Source organism: Petromyzon marinus, chromosome 66 (genome assembly GCF_048934315.1).
Source record: "Petromyzon marinus isolate PM22_M1 ecotype Great Lakes invasive population chromosome 66, UKy_Petmar_22M1.pri1.0, whole genome shotgun sequence".
Lineage (NCBI taxonomy): Eukaryota > Metazoa > Chordata > Hyperoartia > Petromyzontiformes > Petromyzontidae > Petromyzon > Petromyzon marinus.
In genome coordinates, this window is record NC_133732.1 from 7,873,667 (window position 1) to 7,899,889 (window position 26,223).

The 26,223-nt window shown below is 51.9% G+C and overlaps 2 protein-coding genes across 6 annotated transcripts in view; one reads left to right on the plus strand and one right to left on the minus strand.

Annotated features, from left to right (window-relative positions):
- LOC116956540 (gap junction beta-2 protein-like) overlaps window positions 1-3,416 on the plus strand; it is a 37,252-nt gene extending 33,836 nt beyond the window's left edge. For all 5 annotated transcript variants that reach the window (XM_032978226.2, XM_032978228.2, XM_076054482.1 and 2 more), the window contains exon 4: window positions 3,238-3,416. In XM_032978226.2, coding sequence (XP_032834117.2) covers window positions 3,238-3,401 — 164 coding nt within the window. In that variant the 3' untranslated portion in view covers window positions 3,402-3,416. The remainder of the gene's footprint in view (window positions 1-3,237) is intronic.
- Window positions 3,417-11,906: 8,490 nt separating this feature from the next.
- Window positions 11,907-26,223, minus strand: part of CDC40 (cell division cycle 40) — a 55,896-nt gene continuing 41,579 nt past the window's right edge. The window contains exons 14-15 of the mRNA XM_076054481.1: window positions 22,751-22,895; window positions 11,907-14,476 (exon numbers count right to left, since the gene is read on the minus strand). Of these exons, the coding sequence (XP_075910596.1) occupies window positions 14,299-14,476; window positions 22,751-22,895 (323 nt within the window). The 3' untranslated portion in view covers window positions 11,907-14,298. The remainder of the gene's footprint in view (window positions 14,477-22,750; window positions 22,896-26,223) is intronic.

The following is a 26,223-nucleotide window of genomic DNA, read 5'->3' on the forward strand; positions in this document are numbered from 1 at the left end:
CCTGCCATTCTTCCACTCCGGTGGTGAGTGTACACCCAGGACCCCATTCCAACCTAAAGTGGCCTGGTCTCAGTTATCTTATGAAAGTTGCAAGCAAGAATTTCATCATCGCTTGCGGCTGGGGTTGGCATCGTCCCCCACTCCTCCTGATATCGAGGGTAAATGGGCGAGGTTTAGGACTGTGACTCATGCAGCTGCAATGGCTGCTTTGGGTACGCGGTCCAGACCTCCCCAGAGACCCTGGCTGACAGAGAAGGTGTTCAGGATAGTTGAGAAAAAGCGACAGGCCCACTGTCATCGGCGACAGAATCCCACGTCAGAGAATGTGGAGGCTTACCGCAGCCTTTGCTCGGAGGTTCAGAGAGCCGTGAGGTGCTGCAAGGATGGGTGGTGGTTGCGGGTTGCTGAGGAGATGAAGTCTGCCTCAGTGGCCCGCGATCACAAATCTTTATTTAACTCCATCAAAAAAGTAACCTGCAGCGCCAAACCTATTACCATCATTAGGGGAAAAAACGGTGATCCAATCTCCGACCCCCAGGAACAGGTTTGCAGATTTGCTGAGCATTTCTGTGAGGTCCTGGGGGAGGGAAAATCCCTCAGCCAGGAAAACATCGTGGCACAAAGTGGGGATGACCCTGCTGAGGCTGCAGTGCCTCAAATATTGGAAGAAGTCACCCCCTGTGTTTGGTTGGCTGAGGTGCCATCCGTTGAGGAAGTACTGAAGGCGATCCGGAGTCTGAGACCAGGAAAGGCAGCGGACAGAGATGATCTCCCAAGCAAAATGCTGAGGGAGGGTGGGGTTTGTGCACAGACTGCTCTACATGACATCATAACAAAAGTCTGGACCATTGGACGGGTTCCGCAGGATTGAAAGGATGCCCTGGTGGTCCCCCTCTTAAAGAAGGGGGACCGCACAGATTGTAACAACTACAGGGTAATTTCACTCCTCAGTGTGCCGGGAAAGGTCCTGGCAAGGATTATTCAACATCGCCTTGCCAGGCACGCTGAGGAGAGGCTTGCGGAGCCCCAATGCGGTTTCAGGAAAGGGCGGTCCTGCACAGATGCCATATTTTCTGTCCATCTGCTACAGCAGAGGTGTAGGGAATTCCAGGAAAACCTACATCTCTGCTTTATTGACCTGGTCAAGGCCTATGATACCATCAGTAGGCCTGGGCTCTGGGTTGTTCTTCATTCTTTTGGAGTCCCTGACTCTCTGCTCACGATCATTAAGGACCTTCATGATGGTGAGCGGGCCTGGGTAAAACTACGTGGCCGGGAGTCGGAGCCATTCCCTGTACACCTTGGGGTGCGACAGGGATGTTCTCTGGCTCCCACATTATTTAACATCTATTTTGACCACGTAGTTCGTGAAGCCTTCAATAGCTGTACCGGGGGAATCTCCATATGGTACAGATACAATGGGAGGCTGATCGATGCCCGGGTGCGGTCAAGGGATGGCTCCCTATTGCTCAACCACGTTATGTATGCCGATGATTTGGTAATAGCTGCTCATTCAGAGGAGTTGGAGACGCTGCTGCTGAGACTGGAGCGTGCCACTAAGAGATAGGGCCTTACCATCAGCCCCACCAAAACTAAGCACCTGCCTGGGTATTTTGTATCATCGGACACTCCACCCCCACATCTCCCAATCGGTGATGGGGCAGTTGTGAAAAGAGTAGAGAGTTTCCCATACCTGGGCAGTGTGCTTATAACCGGCTCCAGTTTAACAGCAGAGGTCTCACTCCGAATCAGTCGAGCGGCAATATCTTTTCATCGGTTGCGTAATGCTGTGTGGAAGCTACCTGGTCTGTCGCTCCGCACGAAGCTTCGGGTCTTCTCGGCCACAGTCATTCCCTCCCTTCTCTACACTTGCGAAACGTGGACCCCCCTTATGGGACATCTTCGCCGGTTAGAAACATTTAGGCTAGCCTGCCTACGATCCATCCTGGGTTTAACCAGGCTGGATTGTGTGAGGAGGTCACAAATCCTTGAAAGATCTGGGCAAAGTCCCATCGGTGAGCTCCTCCGGCAGGCAAGGCTGCGTTGGCTGGGTCATGTAGCCCGCATGCCCAGCCACCGCATGCCTAAACAACTTTTGTTCGGCCGGATCGAGAGGGCTTAACGGGCGCGGCACGGGGTAGAGAAGAGATGGAGTGATGTGGTACAGGAGGACGTGGAGCTGAGTGAACTTGCCGATGACCGGTACCAGCGGTGTCAAGATCGGCCTCTGTGGAGGAGGCTCGTGAAGGACGCTACTGGGCAGTTGAAGGCAGTCGCCCTCCAACAACAACGGAGGGCGGAGGAGCGACGCTCACAACAACGAGCGGAGCGCCGGGTGGCTAAAGCACAGTAGGTTGGCACAGTAGGGGGCACAGGTGGTGCATCAGCCAGTCATTTCAGTCAGTCGACCCATGGCACCTGGGTCTGCCCCGTGACCTCCTACCAGCGGGCGTTCGACACTCCACGTGGCCTCAAGGTGCACATAGCCTGGCACAATCGTCGTGGTGACGTCACCGCCACTTAGTGGCGAATGGCGGTTGTTGTTGTTGTTGTTGTCTGTGTGTGTGTCTGTGTGTGTGTCTGTGTGTGTGTCTGTGTGTGTGTTGGGGGGAGCGGCAGCGTAGTGGTCTGCGCTACGCTGCGCTTCGAACCTGGCGACCCGAGTTCGATTCCCGCTCATGGCCAACACCCAGTGACGATTATCCGAACAGGTCACGGGCCACCCCTAGGTCGACTCAGCCTCAAATAAGTTACCTGGTGTAGCGGTGCGTAGTAAACATCGCCACTGGGAAGACAAAGGCGGTCGGGCGCCGTGCTGCTGGCCACCCACCCCCTCGTGTGTGCCACAGCGCCGGTAGCCTTCATAGGCGGGGAGGCGGGGAGCGGTAGTGTAGCGGTCTACTGGGGGAGACAAAGGCGGCCGGGCGTGGTGCTGGCCACCCACCCCCTCGTGTGCCGTGCCGGCCTTCATAGGCGCTGCTCGCTACTAACAGCACTTGCCCCTACAGCCTGTCACAGGCTACACGGGGGACCTTTGTCTTTGTGTGTTCACAGGCGATGCTGCTACTCGCTACTAACAGCACTTGCCCCTACAGCATGTCACAGGCTACACGGGGGACCTTTGTCTTTGTTGATGCCGGCCTTCACGCTCCACTGCTGCCTGCTCACAGCGCTTGCCCCGACAGTCCGCTCGAGGCTAACCCTGCGGAACCTTTTCCTTTCGTCTCTCCGCCGCAGGCGTCAAGTCGACGCGGGTCAAGGGTCCCGCCCGGAACGTCGCGGATGTCCACGCCGAGGGTAGCGGGGACGACAGCGCCTCGAGTCGCGAGCACAACAAGGAGAATCGCGCCAACCTGAAGCGGGAGGCACCGTCCAAGCCGAATGGCATCCTCAAGAAATGAGAACCCTGGGGGGAAGGGAGGGGAGAGGGGGGGTTGGGGGGGAGGGGAGAGTAGACGGGGGGGGAGGGGGGAGGAGGGGGGAGGGAGGGGGGTGGAGGAATCTGATAATCTAAGAAGCTCTTTTTTGTTCACAGATGTCCAGCAAGGAGGGGGAGGGGGTGGTGGAGTCAGAACGACGAACGGTACTAAAATACAAGAGTCTAAGGATAAACAACAAAAAAACTTCAAAAAAAATTAAAATTCAAGTAAACTAAACAAACATTTATAGATATATAAAGATATACGTGTGTGTGTGTGTGTAGTGGGTACAGAGGGAGAGCGAGGCTTCTTGGAGGCAACACGCTTATCAGTGTCGATTTGAAGCTTTCGGGACTGCATGAATCCATACTCTTTGGTGCTTTCGGTAAAATCACGAAGGTAGAAAATGTATTGATCACGACGTTTCGATCGCGACACCAAGCAATCATCATCATCATCATCAGGTGGCACAGCCACCTGATGACGAGGTGGCACAGCCACCTGATGACGAGGTGGGAGGATTGCCCCTTTCGTGACGGCAATGTCGGGGCAACGTTGGTCTAACGTTGCCATGTGGTTGGACCAACGTTGGACCAACGTTGGACCAACGTTGCCATGTGGTTGGACCAACGTTGCCATGTGGTTGGACCAACGTTGCCATGTGGCTGGACCAACGTTGGACCAACGTTGCCATGTGGTTGGACCAACGTTGCCATGTGGTTGGACCAACGTTGGACCAACGTTGGACCAACGTTGCCATGTGGTTGGACCAACGTTGGACCAACGTTGCCATGTGGTTGGACCAACGTTGGACCAACGTTGGACCAACGTTGCCATGTGGTTGGACCAACGTTGGACCAACGTTGCCATGTGGTTGGACCAACGTTGGACCCAACGTTGCCATGTGGTTGGACCAACGTTGCCACGTGGTTGGACCCAACGTTTGGACCCAACGTTGCCATGTGGTTGGACCCAACGTTCGATGTTTACTGCCAACAACCACCACCATCACTGTAGCTCACGGAACGTGCGCGCACCGCACCGCACCGCACCCGCCTGACGATTGGTCAACGTGGCCCGCGCATAAGCGCGTGGTGCACCTCCCCTACCTCGCGCGGTGCGGTGCCGCTCGGGGCAGAGAGAGCCACAGGCGACCGGGCGTGGTTGGTTGTGGCCTCCGTGTACCGTCCGTCCCGCTTCCGCTGTCCCGGCTTTCTCAAGCGCAGCTCGCAAGCGGCGCTTGGGCCCCAACACGGCTTATTGAGGCTACGCGGGCGAGGGATCTTCGTCTCTGTGCGCGTGTCGCTGTACTAGGAAGCGAATGTGTAATAGGCGACGTTTCGGTGCAAGGGCCCTTCTTCTCTCACGGCACGTGAGCCCGCCGCGGCTGGCGGAGCGGTCTCGCGCAGTCGCTGCGAATGACCGATCCGTGACGATGAGCAAATAAAAACAACCCCTGGGTTACGGCAATGGATGTCATCGTGTGGACGTTTGTCTGACGGCAACAGCAACAACAGCAGCAGCAACAGCGGTCTCCATTCGTCACTAAGTGTGCGGTGACATCACCACGGGGGCCTGTGCCGGGCTAGGTGCACTTTGAGGCTGCCACGTGAAGTGTCGAAGGCTCTCTGGCTGACAGGAGGTCACGGGACAGACCCGGCAGGTGCCATGGGTCGTCTGACTGAGATGACCGCGAGATGCACCACCACCAGCTGTACCCCCCCCCCCCCCTACTGTGCCAACCTGCTGCGTTTTAGCCACCCGGCGCTCTGCTCGTTGTTGTGAGCGTCGCTCCTCCGCCCTCCATTGTTGTTGTTGGAGGGCGACTGCCTCCAACTGCCCAGTAAGCATCCTTCACGAGCCTCCTCCACAGAGGCCGATCTTGACACCGCTGGTACAGTCATCGGCAAGTCCACTCAGCTCCACATTCTTCCGTAATCGCATCATCTCCATCTCTTCTCGAGTCCAAGCCGCGCCCATTTCGCCCCCTCTTTGCGGCCAAACAGAAGCTGTTCAGGCACGCGGTGGCTGAGCATGCGGGCTACATGACCCAGCCTGCCGGAGGAGCTCGCCGATAGGACATTGTCCACATCTTTAAAGTATTTGTGAGTTCCCCACACAATCCAGCCTGGTTAAACCCGGGATGGGTCGTAGGCAGGGTCAGCATCAATCCTGCGACCTCCTGTGTACCAGGCGAGGTAGTTGACATTTCCTAAACACCGCGGCGCCCAAATCAAAATCCCACAACTACAGTCGATCACGGGCCGCTGCTGCATCGACACTGGACCCAAATATTCTTTAGGTTTTTCGGTAAAGTCACGTGTCGATCACCAACACAAGCTATCGCTTGTGTTAGTCTATGGGCAGTGTTAGTCTATGGGCAGTGTTAGTCTATGGGTAGTGTTAGTCTATGGGCAATGTTAGTCTATGGGCAGTGTTAGTCTATGGGTAGTGTTAGTCTATGGGCAGTGTTAGTCTATGGGCAATGTTAGTCTATGGGCAGTGTTAGTCTATGGGTAGTGTTAGTCTATGGGTAGTGTTAGTCTATGGGCAATGTTAGTCTATGGGCAGTGTTAGTCTATGGGTAGTGTTAGTCTATGGGCAATGTAAGTCTATGGGTAGTGTTAGTCTATGTGTAGTGTTAGTCTATGGGCAGTGTTAGTCTATGGGCAGTGTTAGTCTATGTGTAGTGTTAGTCTATGTGCAATGTTAGTCTATGGGCAGTGTTAGTCTATCAGTGTTAGTGTATGGGCAGTGTTAGTCTATGGGCTATGTGGTTCTTCTTTCGTATAGCTGGTGTAGATGCAGATCAACAGCGACGTCATCACATTCACATTGTGGTCAAGCCACAGACAACTACGTCAGCAGGAGCAGTAGCGGAGTAGTGAATCATCGTCATCATCGTCATCATAATCGTCATCAGCATCGTCGTCATCATCGTCATCATCATTGTCATCATCGTCATCATCATCGTCATCGTCATCATCATCGTCATCATAATCGTCATCAGCATCGTCGTCATCATCGTCATCATCATTGTCATCATCGTCATCATCATTATCGTCATCATCGTCATCATCATCGTCATCATCGTCATCATAATCGTCATCATCGTCGTCGTCGTCATCGTCATCATCATCGTCACCAGCATCGTCATCATCATCGTCATCATCATTGTCATCATCGTCATCATCATTATCGTCATCATCATCGTCATCATCATCATCGTCATCATCGTCATCATAATCGTCATCATCGTCATCATCGTCGTCGTCGTCATCGTCATCATCATCGTCACCAGCATCGTCATCATCATCGTCGTCATCGTCGTCATCATCGTCGTCACCGCTGTGACGATGTCTCCTTCTTCGTCTTCGGAGGCATCGCGTCGCTACGCGTTGAGTCACGGCAAGGCGTAGCCACGTGGTCAACATTGGGGGGTGGGGGGCACCAAATCTTCCAGGGGCTCTGGGGGTCCAACCCAAAGTTTTTTTTTAAACTCATTTCCTGCCATTTCCTGCCTGAAATATAAAAAAAAATGTCACGAACACATGGGGGCGGACTTTTTTATTTTTATTATTTTGTACAATAATGTCTAATGGTGTTATTGTATTTACATTGCTCCGTTTTTATTTTATTTTTTTTACCTTTTTTTATTCATTGTATGTAATGGCAGAGATTAGGGATTAATAAAGTACAACCACAACCATATCAACAGAAATGTATGCAAAATTTTGATTTAAAGCTTTCGTGACTGCAGTAATTCATATTCTTAGCTCTTTCGGTAAAGTCACGTTGAAGGGAAACAATAAAATAATGAAATATATATAAAGCAATAAAATATATAAAAAATATTTTATTATTTTATTGTTTCCCTTCAACATGACTTTACCGAAAGAGCTAAGAATAGAAATCTATGCGTTGATTTATATGAAGGCAAGTCCAGATATTGTGGCCAAGGTTTAGCAAATTGTTCTTCTTATTTACATAGCATAGCAATTTTTTTTTATATTTTTAGAGCAATATATTGGTGGTGGGAGGGGGGGGAGAGATGTTGAGCATATTTGAATATCTATTATAATTATTCTAATTACGGCCTTGGTACGATGCATTGTCTTTGACACTGATTGCTCCACACCAGAGGCAACTTTCTTGTGAGCCTCTGGTCTAGCACCGTTTTGAGACGAGGCTCAACAAAACGCGGTCCCTGGTGTGGAACAATCACTTTCAAAGACAATGCATCATCATCATAATCGTACGATCAGAGTGCGGTTTTTTTTTGCGTGCATTCTGACCACGAGCATTGTGGTTAACGCAGACACGATTGCTTGTAAACATTGGTTTCAGTTTGGTGTTTAAACATCTTAACGCAGCCGTTTTGTTGACAGAAGAAAAGTGGGAAAACCTAATAATAGGGGTCTTCCACCTTTTATCTGGCACCAAAACTGATTTTTTTTTGTTACAAGGATTCATGTTACTGCATTAACCACAATACCTGCAGTCAAAATGCAAACAAAAAACACACACACTGATAATATATGTGGCATTGTCCTTGAAACTGATTGGTCCACACCAAGGGAAAGCCGTCCCCTTGGTGTGGACCAATCAGTTTCAAGGACAATAAATATATTATCATAGTATGTTTTTTTTAACACGTAGGCTTTCGCGACCAATATTATTCATAAGAAAGGTTTTTGGGTTAGATCGCGTTTATTTATAAATGTGTCGTAACCCTCCACCACCCGACACGGCCAATCAGCAAAAAAAGTGTCACGTTGACAAAAGACAAATAATTAACTACTTTAGCCCACCGGTGTGTTGAAGAGTGAATCCACATTTACAGTTTGACTACGACGTTTCGCTGGTAAATACATCCGAATTGCCCGATGATGCTGGATGTATTTACCAGCGAAACGTCGTACTCAAACTGTAAATGTTGTGGATTCACTCTTCAACACACCGGTGGGCTAAAGTAGTGAACTATTTTTGTCTTTTGTCAACGTGACACTTTTTTTTTGCTGATTGGCCGTGTCGGGTGGTGGAGGGTTACGACACATTTATAAATAAACGCGATCTAACCCAAAAACCTTTCTTATGAGTATGTTTTTTTGTTTGTATTTTGACTGCAGGTACTGTGGTTAATGCAGCGACATGAATTCTCTGTAAAAAAAAAGGCTTCAGTTTTGTTGCCAGAATAAAGGGGAAAACCCCTATTATTATTATATTTTGGTACTGGCAAAGGAGGTCTAAATGATGGAAAAAAAAAACCTCTTAGAGTTTGTAATCTTTCATTTGTGCATCATCGGCTATCAGCCGCACCATCATCTGCTGCTGCCACGGTTGGTGCAGTGGCTGATGCGGTGTAGGGGATCTTCTCTCCTGAGCATATTGGCACCACAACATAACGTGGGAACACATGAGCAAATGTGCTGTGTACACCTACCATGGATCGCGATGACGACGATGATGATGATGATGATGCGCTACACTATACACTACACTATACACTACACTGCAAGATAATCAAACGAATAAAAGACATGCCTCTGTCAGCAAAAAAAACTGTTCACGATCGAAACCATAATGATGGCAAATCAAGTGGAGGAAACACAAGTGAAGGACATAAATGCAGCGCCATGCTTTTCCCTCGCTTTGGATGAGTCAACGGACGTAAGTCATTTATCCCATTTCGATTTAAAGCTTTCGTGACTGCAATGATTCATCTTCTTTGGTTCTTTCGGTAAAGTCACCACCACGTAGAATGAGAATAAAATAATAAATTGATAAAATAAAATAACACAATAATATTCTCACGACGCTGTCCTACCAGACAGTCTCGTCCCTTCACCTGATGAAGACTGCTTGTGTTGTGGCCGAAACGTCGTGAGAATTTTATTGTGTTATTTTATTTGATCAATTTATTATTTTATTCTCATTCTACGTGGTGACTTTACCGAAAGAACCAAAGAAGATGAATCATTTCTCCCAGTTCAGTGTAATTGCAAGGTGTGCTGCTGGTGACACACTGCGTGAGGAAAGTCTTGCTGTTTTGCCAATGAAAGAGTCAACAAGAGGGGAGGATTTCGATTTAAAGCTTTCGTGACTGCAAGGATTCATCTTCTTTGGTTCTTTCGGTAAAGTCACCACGTAGAATGAGAATAAAATAATACATTTATAAAATAAAATAATACAATTCTCACGACGTTTCGGCCACAACACAAGCGGCCTTCATCAGGTGAAGGGACCAGACTCCAGCGCTGTCCTCCAGACGGTCTCGTCCCTTCACCTGATGAAGGCCGCTTGTGTTGTGGCCGAAACGTCGTGAGAATATTATTGTTATTTTATTTGATCAATTTATTATTTTATTCTCATTCTACGTGGTGGTGACTTTACCGAAAGAACCAAAGAAGGGGAGGATTTATTCAAGTCTTTCATTGAGTTCGCCAAAGGGAAAAAAAATCTACCGATGGAGAAGCTTATTTCGGTGTGTACTGATGGTGCTGCGTGCATGGTGGGGGAAAACAGAGGATTTGTAGCGCTTCTTCGTCAACGTGACAAAACGACCAACCCTAAGTCTTCACTGCATTCTACATCAAGAGGCGCTTTGTGCTCAAATGTGTGGCGAGCAGATTGGCGAGGTGATGCCACTGGTCATTCGGGTGGTCTACTTTATTGTTGCCCGAGCTTTCAATGATAAAACGCTGCCGGATGAAGTTGGGAATCGTTATCCCGGTCTGCTTTTGCACAGCAAATGTGCGTTGGTTGTCAAGAGGGAAGGTCCTCAGCCGTTTCGCGGCTTGCCTGAGCGAAATCCGGACTTTTCTTGAAATGAAAGATGTCGAGCATCCGGAGCTAGCTAACACTGAGTGGCTCCTGAAGTTTTACTAAATTTTGATTTAAAGCTTTCGTGACTGCAGTAATTCATATTCTTAGCTCTTTCGGTAAAGTCACGTTGAAGGGAAACGATAAAATAATAAAATATATATAAAACAATAAAAATTCTCACGACGTTTCGACCATAACACAAGCGGTCATCATCAGGTGTGAAAACCCAACGGCAAAAAACATTTGAAAGAAGTTTTTATTTATTTATTTTTAAACGGTGTATTTATAAAAAAAAACGTTAGCACCACGGGCAGCGATTTGGCAGTTTGTTTAGAAGGACGAGTCCATCTATGTTCTGAAAAGAGGGGGGAGACGAAAAATTTAATGTATGCTGTCTGAAAGCCACCGTAAGCGTGAACAATCAATTAAGACCTGAAATGGTTTATCAAATCCTTCCAATGATTGCTAGGCCAGAATCCATCTTCTCGGTTCAAATTGTCTCTGTGCTTGTATATGTGGATAGCCTCATGAACGAATCTCTCATGGTAGCCAGATGGCTTACAGAGAACCTCTGTCTTGGAGAAGTCAATGTCATGTGAGCCTACTGAATTATAACAATGATCTGCCACGGCCGAGGTGTTGGTCCTACCGTGTTTAAGGTCTGCTTTGTGTTCACGAATGCGGTCCGAGACATGGCGTTTGGTTTCTCCGATGTAACTACTACCACAGAGGCAACTTAGTTTGTAGACACCAGGGTACTGTATGTCCGGAATCACATCTTTTACAGACGGAACCAGATCACGGATTTTATGTAATGTGTTGAAACGGATCTGGATCTTGTGTTTATTCAAGATTTTGGAGATCTTTTTTGTGATCCCCGCATGACTGGACATCTGAACCAGCTCAATGTGAAAATGCAAGGCATTGTAAATACAGTCTTATCGCTTCAACAAGGAGTGTTTGCATTTGAAAACAAGCTGGAACTCTTCATCGTGGATATTGAAACAGGTCGTTTACTGCACTTTGAAAAACTGAGAGAATCTAAAGATGCGTGCACAGCAAGTGACCGCATTCAACATTTTGATCTCCAGCAGCTAGCTGGCTTCACATCTCATCACCAGCAGTCATTCAAAGCACGCTTTGGAGAATGCTCGTGAGCACACTCCGTCTTTTCAAGTTCATCACTCATCCACACGAGTGTGCAGTGGACAAAGCCGACCTGAGTTACATGCCTGGTGTCTCCATCAGAGATTTTGAGCTGGAAGCTGCTGACCTGAAGGCCTCCGACATGTGGGTGAATAAGTTCAAGTCACTGAGTGAAGATTTGGAAAGACTTGAACGACAGCAAAGCAGAGCTGGCGACCAATCACAAGTGGACAGAAATGAAAAAAACTTCAACCCGCAGACCAGCTGATTGTCAAAACATGAAACGCGCTTCCTGTCACATACCACACACTGCAGCGTCTGTGAGTATTGCTGTATTGACCATGTTTGGTTCTACGTATTCATGTGAGCAGTCGTTCTCACGTCTAAAAAAACAACATCAAGACCAACCTACGATCCCGTTTAACGGATGAAAGCCTCAACGCCTGCATGAAGCTTAACCTCACCACGTATCAACCGGACTACAAAGCCATCAGCAAAACCATGCAGCACCAGAAGTCGCATTAATGGAAAGATTTTATTTATTATTGGTTGTTGGTATAACAACGTTATTAAAAAGTATACATTCAGAGACTTATTATATTCTAAAATTGGTGGTCTTAGTTAAAAATACACCCAAATTTATTTTAAAATGTGGCTTTCATGGCTCTCTCAGCCAAAAAGGTTCCCGACCCCTGCACTACACTATACACTACACTATACACTACACTATTATACATTACACTATTATACACTACACTATACACTACACTATTATACACTACACTACACACACTACTATACACACTATACACTACACTATACACTACACTATATACTAGTGCTGTACTAGTATACTACACTATACACTACACTATACACTAGTGCTGTACTAGTATACTACACTATACACTACACTATACACTAGTGCTGTACTAGTATACTACAATATACACTACACTATACACTACACTACTACACAATACACTATACACTAGTGCTGTACTAGTATACTCCACTATGCACTACACTATACACTAAACTATACACTACATTATACACTACACTATACACTACAAATCAAGATTGAACTACGGGGCTATCTGCCCATGGGTCGTGATGATGTTGATGTTGTTGATGATGTTGATGTTGATGATGATGTTGATGATGTTGATGATGATGTTGATGATGTTGATGATGATGATGTTGATGATGTTGATGATGTTGATGATGTTGATGATGATGATGTTGATGATGATGTTGATGATGTTGTTGATGATGTTGATGATGATGTTGATGATGATGTTGATGTTGTTGATGTTGATGATGTTGTTGATGATGTTGATGATGATGATGTTGATGATGTTGATGATGATGTTGATGATGTTGATGATGATGATGATGTTGATGATGATGTTGATGGACAGTGAGAGGGAGGGAGGCGCCCGGGCGGACGCTGGGTGACTTGAGGAATGTGGTTCTTCTTGGTAAAATAATAATAAATAATAATAAAGGTCGCTGTTGATGTTCTCAAGAATCACCGGAAGTGGTTAGTGGTGGTTGTGGTGGGTGGTGGTTGTGGTGGTTGTGGTGGTTGTTGTTGGACTGGGCGAGCGAGCGTGGCTGAGCGGTAATGTCGGGACACTTTCTCGCGAGCCACTCCCCCTCCCCACTAATCCACACGCACGCACCTGCTCACAAAGCTAAAGGTATCCCGCCTCCCCCAGGTAGCCTTTAACAGACGGCCACTGCCGGCCTGGTCAAGTGCTGTTAGCAGTAGCAGCACCACGCAGTAGCTACGTACGGTGCGAAAGAAGTTCAACATATAGACACGACATGACTACACTATACACTACATACTACACTATGAACTACAATATACACTACACTATACACTACATACTACACTATACTGTACACTACATACTACACTATAAACTACAATATACACTACACTATACACTACATACTACACTATAAACTACAATATACACTACACTATACACTACATACTGCCCTACACTATACACTACAAAATACACTTCACTATACACTACACTACTATACACTATACTACTATACACTACATACTACACTATACAGGACTATACACTACACTGCTATACACTACACGATACACTACATATGTAGTAACTAATACATATGTAGTAACTAATACATATGTAGTAGCTACCACACTATCTCTCGTCACTTTATCTCTCGTCACTTTATCTCTCTCTCTCTCTCTCAAGTAGTCGTGCCGAGTTCCAGATGCGATTCGCGGGCAGCAAATATTGTGGTCATCAAGCCCGTGAACAGCGAAGTAAAACAGCATCGCAAACACATCAGCAGCAGCAGCAGAGATTGAAGACCAACAACGCGGCTTAATGCAAACTCAGCTTTTTATTTTTGTACAAATGCCCCCCCCCTCCCCGCTGCCCTACCCTCCCAAAACATCCGGATATTAAAATCTACACGAGAATAGCCGTGAGCCTCAGAGCTTGAGGAGCCCCCCAGAGTCTCAGAGCCCCCCAGAGCCTCAGAGCCCCCCAGAGTCTCAGAGCTTGAGGAGTCCCCCAGAGTCTCAGAGCCCCTCAGAGTCTCAGAGTCCCCCAGAGTCTCAGAGCCCCCCAGAGTCTCAGAGCCCCCCAGAGTCTCAGAGCCCCCCAGAGCCTCAGAGCCCCCCAGAGTCTCAGAGCCCCCCAGAGTCTCAGAGCCCCCCAGAGTCTCAGAGCTTGAGGAGTCCCCCAGAGTCTCAGAGCCCCCCAGAGTCTCAGAGCTTGAGGAGCTCCCCAGAGTCTCAGAGACCCCCAGCGTCTCAGAGGCCCCCCCCCAGAGTCTCAGAGCTTGAGCAGCACCCACCCCCAATGTCCCCTCCCCCCCCCCACAACCCCCGCCCCCCCAGGGCATCTCAGTCCCAGAGCTTGATGAGGCCGTCCCAGCCGCAGGTGAGCACCTTGGATGTCTCGTGCGGGTGCCAGATGGCGCCGATGCACACCGAGTCGTGAGCACGCAGGCGGGAGTACAGCTTGGTGCTCTTCCAGTCCCACACGTTGAGGCGGCCGTCCGCGTCGCCAGAGATCACGTAGCTGCCACGCCGGGAGGGGGGAGGGAGGTTCACCCACACACTCAATCACTCACTCAGACACACACACTCACTCACTCAGACACACTCACTCATACACTCATAGACTCACTCACACACTCACACAGCCACACTCACTCACACTCACACACTCACTCACTCAACCAGCCACTCACTCACTCATACACTCACTCACTCACACACTCACACTCACTCACTCATACACTCACACACTCACACACTCACTCACTCAACCAGCCACTCACTCACTCACTCATACACTCACTCACTCTCACACTCACACACTCACACACACACTCATACACACACTCACTCACTCATACACTCACACAATCACTCACTCACTCACACACTCACTCACACACTCACTCATACACACACTCACACTCACTCACTCATACACTCACACTCACTCATACACTCACTCACTCACACACTCACTCACACTCACACACTCACTCATACATTCACTCACACTCACTCACTCATACACTCACTCACACACTCACTCATACACTCACTCATACACTCAGCCACTCACACACTCATTCACAAACTCACTCACTCATACACTCACTCACACAGCCACACACACTCACTCACTCACACACACTCATACACACACTCACTCACTCATAGACTCACACACTCACTCACACACTCACACACTCACTCATACACTCACTCACTCATACACTCACACACACACTCACACACTCACTCACTCATACACACACACTCATAGACTCACACACTCACTCACACACTCACACACTCACTCATACACACACTCACTCATACACACACTCACTCACTCATACACTCACACAATCACTCACTCACTCACACACTCACTCACACACTCACTCACTCACACACTCACACACTCACTCATACACACACTCACACTCACTCACTCATACACTCACACAATCACACACTCACTCACACACACACTCACTCACACACACACTCACTCACACACTCACTCACTCACACACTCACTCAACCAGCCACTCAACCAGCCACTCACTCACTCACACTCACTCAACCAGCCACTCAACCAGCCACTCACTCACTCCCACACTCAAACAGCCACTCACTCACACACTCACTCACAAACACACTCACTCAAACAGCCACTCGCTCACCCACTCACTCACCCACTCAACCACCCACTCAACCAGCCACTCACCCACTCACTCACACACTCACTCACACACTCACACACTCACTCACTCAACCAGCCACTAACCCACTCACTCACTCACAAACACACTCACACACTCACTCACTCAAACAGCCACTCACTCAAACACTCACTCACACACACTCACTCACAAACACACTCACCCACTCAACCAGCCACTCACTCACCCACTCACACACTCACACACTCACTCACTCACCACTCACCCGCCCGCCCGCCCACTCACACACTCACACTCACCTCACACACTCACTCACAAACACACTCACCCACTCAACCAGCCACTCACACACTCACACACTCACTCACACACTCACCCACTCACTCACTCACACACTCACACACTCACCCACCTCACTCACACACTCACACACTCACCCACCTCACTCACACACTCACCCACTCACTCACCTCACTCACACACTCACCCACTCACACACTCACACACTCACCCACCTCACTCACACACTCACCCACTCACTCACCCACTGACACACCCGCCATTCGCCACTAAGTGGCGGTGACGTCACCACGACGCTTGTGCCAGGCCAAGTGCAACTTAAGGCCACGTGAAGTGTCGAACGCCCACTGACAGGTCACGGGGCAGACCCAGGTACCACGGGTCGACTGACTAAGATGATTGGCTGATGCACCACCTGTGCCCCCTACTGTGCCAACCTGCTGTGTTTTAGCCACCCGGCGCTCCGCTCGTTGTTGTGAGCGTCGCTCCTCCGCCCTCCATTGTTGTTGGAGGGCGACTGCCTCCAACTGCCCAGTAGCGTCCTTCACGAGCCTCCTCCACAGAGGCCGATCTTGACACCGCTGGTACCAGTCATCGGCAAGCCCACTCAGCTCCACGTCCTCCTGTACCACATCACTCCATTTCTTCTCTAGCCCGTGCCGCGCCCGTTTAGCCCCCTCGATCCGGCCGAACAAAAGCTGTTTCGGCATGCGGTGGCTGGGCATGCGGGCTACATGACTCAGCCATCACAGACTTGCCCGCCGGAGGAGCCCACCGATGGGACCTTGCCCAGATCTTTAAAGGATTTGTGAGCTCCTCACACAATCCAGCCTGGTTAAACCCAGGATGGATCGTAGGCAGGTCAGCCTAAATGTTTCTAACCGGCGAAGATGTTCCATTAGGGGGGTCCACGTTTCGCAAGCGTAGAGAAGGGAGGGAATGACCGTGGCCGAGAAGACCTGAAGCTTCGTGCGGAGCGACAGACCAGGTAGCTTCCACACAGCGTTACGCAACCGATGAAAAGATATTGCCACTCGACTGATTCGGAGTGAGACCTCTGCTGTTAAACTGGAGCCGGTCATAACCACACTGCCCATGTAGTGGGAAACTCTCCACTCTCTACACAACTGCCCCATCACCGATTGGGAGTTGTGGGGGTGGAGTGTTTGATGGCACACAATACCCAGGCAGGTGCTTAGTTTTGGTGGGGCTGATGGTAAGGCCCCATATCTTAGTGGCACGCTCCAGTCTCAGCAGCAGCGTCTCCAACTCCTCCGCTGAATGAGCAGCTATTACCAAATCATCGGCATACATAACGTGGTTGACCAATATGGAGCCCTCCCTTGACCGCACCCGGGCATCGATTAGCCTCCCATTGCACCTGTACCAGATGGAGATTCCTCCTAAACAACTATGAAAGGCTTCTCGAAATACATGTTCCAAAAAGGATGTTAAACAACGTGGGAACCAGAGGGCATCCCTGTCGCACCCTAAGGTGAACAGGGAATGGCTCTGACTCCCAGCCATGTAGGTTTACCCGGGCCCGCTCACCATCATTAAGGTCCTGAATGATTGTGAGCAGAGAGTCAGGGACTCCAAAAATACGAAGAGCAACCCAGAGCTCAGGCCTACTGATGGTATCAAAGGCCTTGACCAGGTCAGTAAAGCAAAAATGTAAGTCCTGTTGGAATGTCCTACACCTCTGCTGTAGCAGACAGACAGAAAATATGGCATCTGTGCGGGACCGCCCTTTCCTGAAATCACATTGGGGCTCCGCAAGCTTCTCCTCAGCGTGCCTAGCAAGGCAATGTTGAATAATCCTTGCCAGGACCTTTCCCGGCACACTGAGGAGTGAGATGCCCCTGTAGTTGTTACAGTCTGTGCGGTCCCCCTTCTTAAAGAGGGGGACCACCAGGGCATCCTTCCAATCCTGCGGAACCTATCCAGTGGTCCAGACTGTTGTTATGATGTCATATAGGGCAGTCTGTGCACAAACGCCACCCTCCCTCAGCATTTCGCTTGGGAGATCATCTCTGCCCGCTGCCTTTCCTGGTCTCAGACTCTGGATCGCCCTCAGAACTTCCTCAACAGATGGCACCTCAGCCAGCCACTCACACGGGGTGACTTCTTCTTCCAATGTACGCGAGCGATGATGAAATTCTCGCTTGCGACTTTCATCAGCTAGCCGAGACCAGGCCGCCGTGGGTTTGACTGGGGTCCTGGGCGTACACCCGCCACCGGAGTGGAAGGATGGCAGGCGCGTCGTACAGATGACAAGTCGATGGTCAGTGGGCAGATCAGCTCCATGAGGGGTAGAGGCGATGGCATTGGTCTCCCCTCAATGGCGCTGCTCAAATCTACGACAGCGTTACCGTCCGGCACCAGCGAGGAGGTACGTACACACACACACGTACACACACACACATACACACACACACGTACACACACACACGTACACACACACACGTACACACACGTACACACACACGTACACACATACACGTACACACGTACAACAACAACAACAACCGCCATTCGCCACTAAGTGGCGGTGACGTCACCACGACGCTTGTGCCAGGCTATGTGCACCCTGAGGCCACGTGAAGTGTCGAACGCCCGCTGGCAGGAGGTCACGGGGCAGACCCAGGTGCCACGGGTCGACTGACTGAGATGACTGGCTGATGCACCACCTGTGCCCCCTACTGTGCCAACCTGCTGTGCTTTAGCCACCCGGCGCTCCGCTCGCTGTTGTGAGCGTCGCTCCTCCGCCCTCCGTTGTTGTTGGAGGGCGACTGCCTCCAACTGCCCAGTAGCATCCTTCACGAGCCTCCTCCACAGAGGCCGATCTTGACACCGCTGGTACCAGTCATCGGCAAGTCCACTCAGCTCCACGTCCTCCTGTACCACATCACTCCATCTCTTCTCTAGCCCGTGCCGCGCCCGCTTAGCCCCCTCAATCCGGCCAAACAAAAGCTGTTTCGGCATGCGGTGGCTGGGCATGTGGGCTACATGACCCAGCCATCGCAGCCTTGCCTGCCGGAGGAGCTCACCGATGGGACCCTGCCCAGATCTTTCAAGGATTTGTGAGCTCCTCACACAATCCAGTCTGGTTAAACCCAGGATGGATCGTAGGCAGGTCAGCCTAAATGTTTCTAACCGACGAAGATGTTCCATTAGGGGGGTCCACGTTTCGCAAGCGTAGAGAAGGGAGGGAATGACCGTGGCCGAGAAGACCTGAAGCTTAGTGCGGAGCGACAGACCAGGTAGCTTCCACACAGCGTTACGCAACCGATGAAAAGATATTGCCGCTCGACTGATTCGGAGTGAGACCTCTGCTGTTAAACTGGAGCCAGTCATAAGCACACTGCCCAGGTATGGGAAACTCTCCACTCTCTCCACAACTGCCCCATCACCGATTGGGAGTTGTGGGGGTGGAGTGTCCGATGGTACAAAATACCCAGGCAGGTGCTTAGTTTTGGTGGGGCTGATGGTAAGGCCCCACCTCTTAGTGGCACGCTCCAGTCTCAGCAGCAGCGTCTCCAACTCCTCCTCTGACTGAGCAGCTATTACCAAGTCATCAGCATACATAACGTGGTTAAGCAATAGGGAGCCATCCCTTGACCGCACCCGGGCATCGATTAGCCTCCCATTATATCTGTACCATATGGAGATTCCCCCGGTACAGCTATTGAAGGCTTCACGAACTACGTGGTCAAAATAGATGTTAAATAATGTGGGAGCCAGAGGACATCCCTGTCGCACCCCAAGGTGTACAGGGAATGGCTCTGACTCCCGGCCACGTAGTTTTACCCGGGCCCGCTCACCATCATGAAGGTCCTTAATGATCGTGAGCAGAGGGTCAGGTACTCCAAAAGCACGAAGAACGACCCAGAGCCCAGGCCTACTGATGGTATCATAGGCCTTGACCAGGTCAATAAAGCAGAGATGTAGGTCTTGTTGGAATTCCCTACACCTCTGCTGTAGCAGACGGACAGAAAATATGGCATCTGTGCAGGACCGCCCTTTCCTGAAACCGCATTGGGGCTCCGCAAGCCTCTCCTCAGCGTGCCTGGCAAGGCGATGCTGAATAATCCTTGCCAGGACCTTTCCCGGCACACTGAGGAGTGAGATGCCCCTGTAGTTGTTACAGTCTGTGCGGTCCCCCTTCTTAAAAAGGGGGACCACCAGGGCATCCTTCCAATCCTGCGGAACCCGTCCAGTGGTCCAGACTGTTGTTATGATGTCATATAGGGCAGTCTGTGCACAAACGCCACCCTCCCTCAGCATTTCGCTTGGGAGATCATCTCTGCCCGCTGCCTTTCCTGGTCTCAGACTCCGGATCGCCTTCAATACTTCCTCAGCAGATGGCACCTCAGCCAGCCACTCACAGGGGGTGACTTCATCCAATATTTGAGGCACCGCAGCCTCAGCAGGGTCATCCTCACTTTGTGCCACGATGTTTTCCTGGCTGAGGGATTTTCCCTCCCCCAGGACCTCACAGAAATGCTCAGCAAATCTGCGAACCTGTTCCTGGGGGTCGGAAATTGGATCACCGTTTTTTCCCCTAATGATGGTAATAGGTGTGGCGCTGCAGGTTACTTTTTTGATGGAGTTAAATAGAGATTTGTGATCACGGGCCACTGAGGCAGACTCCATCTCCTCAGCAACCCGCGACCATCACCCATCCTTGCAGCGCCTCACGGCTCTCCGAACCTCCGAGCGAAGGCTGCGGTAAGCCTCCTCATTCTCTGACGTGGGATTCTGTAGCCGATGACAGTGGGCCTGTCGCTTTTTCTCAACCATCCTGAACAACTCCTCTGTCATCCAGGGTGTCTGGGGAGGCCTGGACCGCGTACCCAAAGCAGCCATTGCAGCTGCATGAGTCACAGTCCTAAACCTCGCCCATTTACCCTCGACATCAGGAGGAGTTGGGGACGATGCCAATCCCAGCCGCAAGCGATGATGAAATTCTCGCTTGCAACTTTCATCAGATAACTGAGACCAGGCCACTTTAGGTTGGAATGGGGTCCTGGGTGTACACCCACCACCGGAGTGGAAGAATGGCAGGCGCATCTTACAGATGACTAGTCGATGGTCAGAGGGCAGATCAGCTCCACGGTAGGTCCTGGTGTCAAGGACATGGGCTCGCATTCGCTGGTCCGTCACTATGTAGTCCAGCAGATGTTCTTGCTTGGACCCGGCATGCATCCATGATGTTGTGTGGATGCGCCGATGCCGGAACAGCGTGTTGGTAATTACAAGCCCATGGGCTGCACAAAAATCTAGCAGCCTCCTACCGTTGTTATTGAGCTGATCTGGCCCATGCCCTCCAATCACACCAGACCAGGTGCCAGTATCATGACCAACTCGGGCATTGAAGTCACCCAACATGATGACTCTATCCCGAGGGGCCACTTTAGCCAGCACCTGTGACAGGAGGTCATAGAAGGCATCTGACTCATCGGCTTTGCCTGCATCCCTCCACGGATGTTCATCTTCGGTGGGGGCATAAGTAACCACGACCACCATTCCTCGCCTCCGGTTGATGGGAAGGCGAGCCCAAAGTAGCCTGGGACTTACAGCTTCCCACACCTCACCGCCACGCTCCCACGCCCCCTTCATTCTTTTGTTCAAAAGAAGACCCACACCCTGTTGTTTGGCAGTCTGCTGCCCCGAGTAGAGGACTGTCCACCCCTCATGGTGGCAGGAGCCAGAGCCGGTCCACCGGACCTCCTGAATGCCGCATAGATCCAGGCGGTACCGGTCCAGCTCCCGACAGAGGAGTGGCAGCCTCTCCTCTGCAGTGAGCGTTCGAACATTCCACGTGGCCACCCGTAGTGGCTTTTCGTTGTTTCTGGAGTAGCCCCGAGGGTAGGTATTCAATCTCCTGGCTCCGCCAATTGGGGTTTGGCCAGGAGACGTCATAGACGCCTGGCCCCCCGGGGCCTCCGGCACAAGCTTAGTTGTTACATATTTCAGTTTAATTCGTGGTTTTGTGGTAATTAATTGAAGGTGGAGGGGTTACCAGCCCCTCGCACCCGTCCAGAGCCCCCGTTTAGCCCCTGTGGTGGACACATATGCCATGAGGGGAGGAGCCAATCAAAATTGGAACTCCCACCACAGCGCTGTCCACGACAGAGTTGCCCGTCCGGCACCGCGAGGAGGTAGGGGGTTGTTTTGCCGGACACGTACACACACACGCACACACATACACACGTACACACACACACACGTACACACACACACGTACACACACACACGTACGCATGTACACACGCACACGTACACACACACACGTACACACACACACACAAGTACAGACACACACACGCACACACGCACACACACACGTACATACACACGTGTGCACGCACACACACACAAGCGTGTACACACAGACGTACACACACACACGTACACACACACACACACATGCGCGCGTGTACACACACACACACGTCCACACATGCACGTACACACACACACACGTCCACACACGCACGTACACACACACACGTACACACACACGTACACACACACGTACACACACACGTACACACACACACGTACACACACACACGTCCACACACGCACGTACACACACACACACACACGTACACACACACACACACGTCCACACACGCACGTACACACACACACACACACGTACACACACGCACACACACACGTACATACACACGTGTGCACGCACACACACGCGCGCGTGTACACACACACGTACACACACACACGTACACACACACACGTACACACGTACACACGGAGTCGCGATCACACGACCTCACCTCATGTCCGGAGAGAACCCGACCTGGCAGGCGTAGCCAGCGACCATGTGCCCCTTGAAGACCTTCTTCTTGTTGAGGCGGAAGCGATTGTGGGCACCGAACACCAGGATCTGGTTGTCCATCGACTGGCAGCCCAGCCACTTGCCTGCACACACCGTGGGGACGGCAGGGTGGTGAGCGGGCAGGGTGGTGAGCGGGCAGGGTGGTGAGCGAGCGGGGTGAGTTAGCAGGGTGGTGAGTGAGTGAGTGAGCAGGGTGAGTGAGTGAGTTAGCAGGGTGGTGAGTGAGTGAGTGAGCAGGGTGAGTGAGTGAGTTAGCAGGGTGGTGAGTGAGTGAGTGAGCAGGGTGAGTGAGTGAGTTAGCAGGGTGGTGAGTGGGCAGGGTGGTGAGCGAGCAGGGTGGTGAGTGGGCAGGGTGGTGAGTGAGAAGGGTGGTGAGTGAGTGAGCAGGGTGAGTGGGCAGGGTGGTGAGTGAGTGAGTGAGCAGGGTGGTGAGTGAGTGAGTAGGGTGGTGAGTGAGCTGGGTGGTGAGTGAGTGGGTGAGTGAGCAGGGTGGTGAGTGAGCTGGGTGAGTGAGTGAGCAGGGTGGTGAGTGAGTGAGCTGGGTGAGTGAGTGATCAGGGTGGTGAGTGAGTGAGTGAGCAGGGTGGTGAGTGAGCTGGGTGGTGAGCGAGCAGGGTGGTGAGCGGGCAGGGTGGTGAGTGAGAAGGGTGGTGAGTGAGAAGGGTGGTGAGTGAGCAGGTGAGTGAGCAGGGTGGTGAGTGAGCAGGGTGGTGAGTGAGTGAGCAGGGTGGTGAGCGAGCAGGGTGGTGAGTGAGCAGGGTGGTGAGTGAGCAGGGTGAGTGGGCAGGGTGGTGAGTGAGTGAGCTGGGTGAGTGAGCAGGGTGGAGATGGTGAGTGAGTGAGTGGGCAGGGTGGTGAGTGAGCAGGGTGGTGAGTGAGCAGGGTGGTGAGCGAGCAGGGTGGTGAGTGAGCAGGGTGGTGAGTGAGCAGGGTGGTGAGTGAGCAGGTGAGTGAGCAGGGTGGTGAGTGAGTGAGTGAGCGAGCAGGGTGGTGAGTGATCAGGGTGGTGAGTGAGTGAGCAGGGTGAGTGAGCAGGGTGGTGATGGTGAGTGAGTGAGTGAGCAGGGTGGTGAGTGAGCAGGGTGGTGAGTGAGTGAGCAGGGTGGTGAGTGATCAGGGTGGTGAGTGAGTGAGTGAGCAGGGTGGTGAGTGAGCTGGGTGGTGAGTGAGCAGGGTGGTGAGTGAGCAGGGTGGTGAGTGAGCAGGGCGGTGAGTGAGCAGGGTGAGTGAGCAGGGTGGTGAGTGAGTGAGTGAGCAGGGTGGTGAGTGAGCAGGGTGGTGATGGTGAGTGAGTGAGTGAGCAGGGTGGTGAGTGAGTGAGTGAGCAGGGTGGTGATGGTGAGTGAGTGAGTGAGCGGGTGGTGAGTGAGTGAGTGAGCAGGGTGGTGAGTGAGCAGGGTGGTGAGTGAGCAGGGTGGTGAGTGAGCAGGGTGGTGAGTGAGCAGGGTGGTGAGCGAGCAGGGTGGTGAGTGAGTGAGCTGGGTGAGTGGGTGAGCGGGTGAGTGGGCAGGGTGGTGAGTGAGTGAGCAGGGTGGTGAGTGAGCGGGTGAGTGAGCAGGGTGGTGAGTGAGCTGGGTGAGTGAGTGAGCAGGGTGGTGAGTGAGTGAGCTGGGTGAGTGAGTGATCAGGGTGGTGAGTGAGTGAGTGAGCAGGGTGGTGAGTGAGCTGGGTGGTGAGTGAGCAGGGTGGTGAGTGAGCAGGGTGGTGAGTGAGCAGGGCGGTGAGTGAGCAGGGTGGTGAGTGAGTGAGTGAGCAGGGTGGTGAGTGAGCAGGGTGGTGATGGTGAGTGAGTGAGTGAGCAGGGTGGTGAGTGAGTGAGCAGGGTGGTGATGGTGAGTGAGTGAGTGAGCGGGTGGTGAGTGAGTGAGCAGGGTGGTGAGTGAGCAGGGTGGTGAGTGAGCAGGGTGGTGAGTGAGCAGGGTGGTGAGTGAGCAGGGTGGTGAGCGAGCAGGGTGGTGAGTGAGTGAGCTGGGTGAGTGGGTGAGCGGGTGAGTGGGCAGGGTGGTGAGTGAGTGAGCAGGGTGGTGAGTGAGCGGGTGAGTGAGCAGGGTGGTGAGTGAGCTGGGTGAGTGAGTGAGCAGGGTGGTGAGTGAGTGAGCTGGGTGAGTGAGTGAGCAGGGTGGTGAGTGAGCGGGTGAGTGAGCAGGGTGGTGAGTGAGCAGGGTGGTGAGTGAGCAGGGTGGTGAGTGAGTGAGCTGGGTGAGTGAGCAGGGTGGTGAGTGAGCAGGGTGGTGAGTGAGTGAGTGAGCAGGGTGGTGAGTGAGAAGGGTGGTGAGTGAACAGGGTGGTGAGTGAGAAGGGTGGTGAGTGACCAGGGTGGTGAGTGAGCAGGGTGGTGAGTGAGCTGGGTGGTAAGTGAGTGAGTGAGCAGGGTGGTGAGTGAGCGGGTGAGTGAGCAGGGTGGTGAGTGAGTGAGCAGGGTGGTGAGTGAGTGAGTGAGCAGGGTGGTGAGCAGGGTGGTGAGTGAGTGAGCGGGTGGTGAGTGAGCAGGGTGGTGAGTGAGCAGGGTGGTGAGTGAGCAGGTGGTGAGTGGGCAGGGTGAGTGAGTGAGTGAGCAGGGTGGTGAGTGAGCAGGGTGGTGAGTGAGTGAGCAGAGTGGTGAGTGAGTGAGCAGGGTGGTGAGTGAGTGACCAGGGTGGTGAGTGAGCAGGGTGGTGAGTGAGTGACCAGGGTGGTGAGTGAGCAGGGTGGTGAGTGAGTGAGCAGGGTGGTGAGTGAACAGGGTGGTGAGTGAGTGAGCAGGGTGGTGAGTGAGCAGGTGGTGAGTGGGCAGGGTGAGTGAGTGAGTGAGCAGGGTGGTGAGTGAGCAGGGTGGTGAGTGAGTGAGCAGAGTGGTGAGTGAGTGAGCAGGGTGGTGAGTGAGTGACCAGGGTGGTGAGTGAGCAGGGTGGTGAGTGAGTGACCAGGGTGGTGAGTGAGCAGGGTGGTGAGTGAGTGAGCAGGGTGGTGAGTGAACAGGGTGGTGAGTGAGTGAGCAGGGTGGTGAGTGAGTGAGCGGTTGAGTGAGCAGGGTGGTGAGTGGGCAGGGTGGTGAGTGAGCGGGTGGTGAGTGAGCAGGGTGGTGAGTTAGCAGGGTGGTGAGTGAGTGAGCGAGCAGGGTGGTGAGTGAGCAGGGTGGTGAGTGAGCAGGGTGGTGAGTGAGCAGCGGGGTGAGTGAGCTGGGTGAGTGAGTGAACAGGGTGGTGAGTGAGCAGGGTGGTGAGTGAGTGATCAGGGTGGTGAGTGAACAGGGTGGTGAGTGAACAGGGTGGTGAGTGAACAGGGTGGTGAGTGAGTGAACAGGGTGGTGAGTGAGCAGGGTGGTGTGTGACCAGGGTGGTGAGTGAGTGAGCAGGGTGAGTGAGTGAACAGGGTGGTGAGTGAGCAGGGTGGTGAGTGAGTGAACAAGGTGGTGAGTGAGCAGGGTGAGTG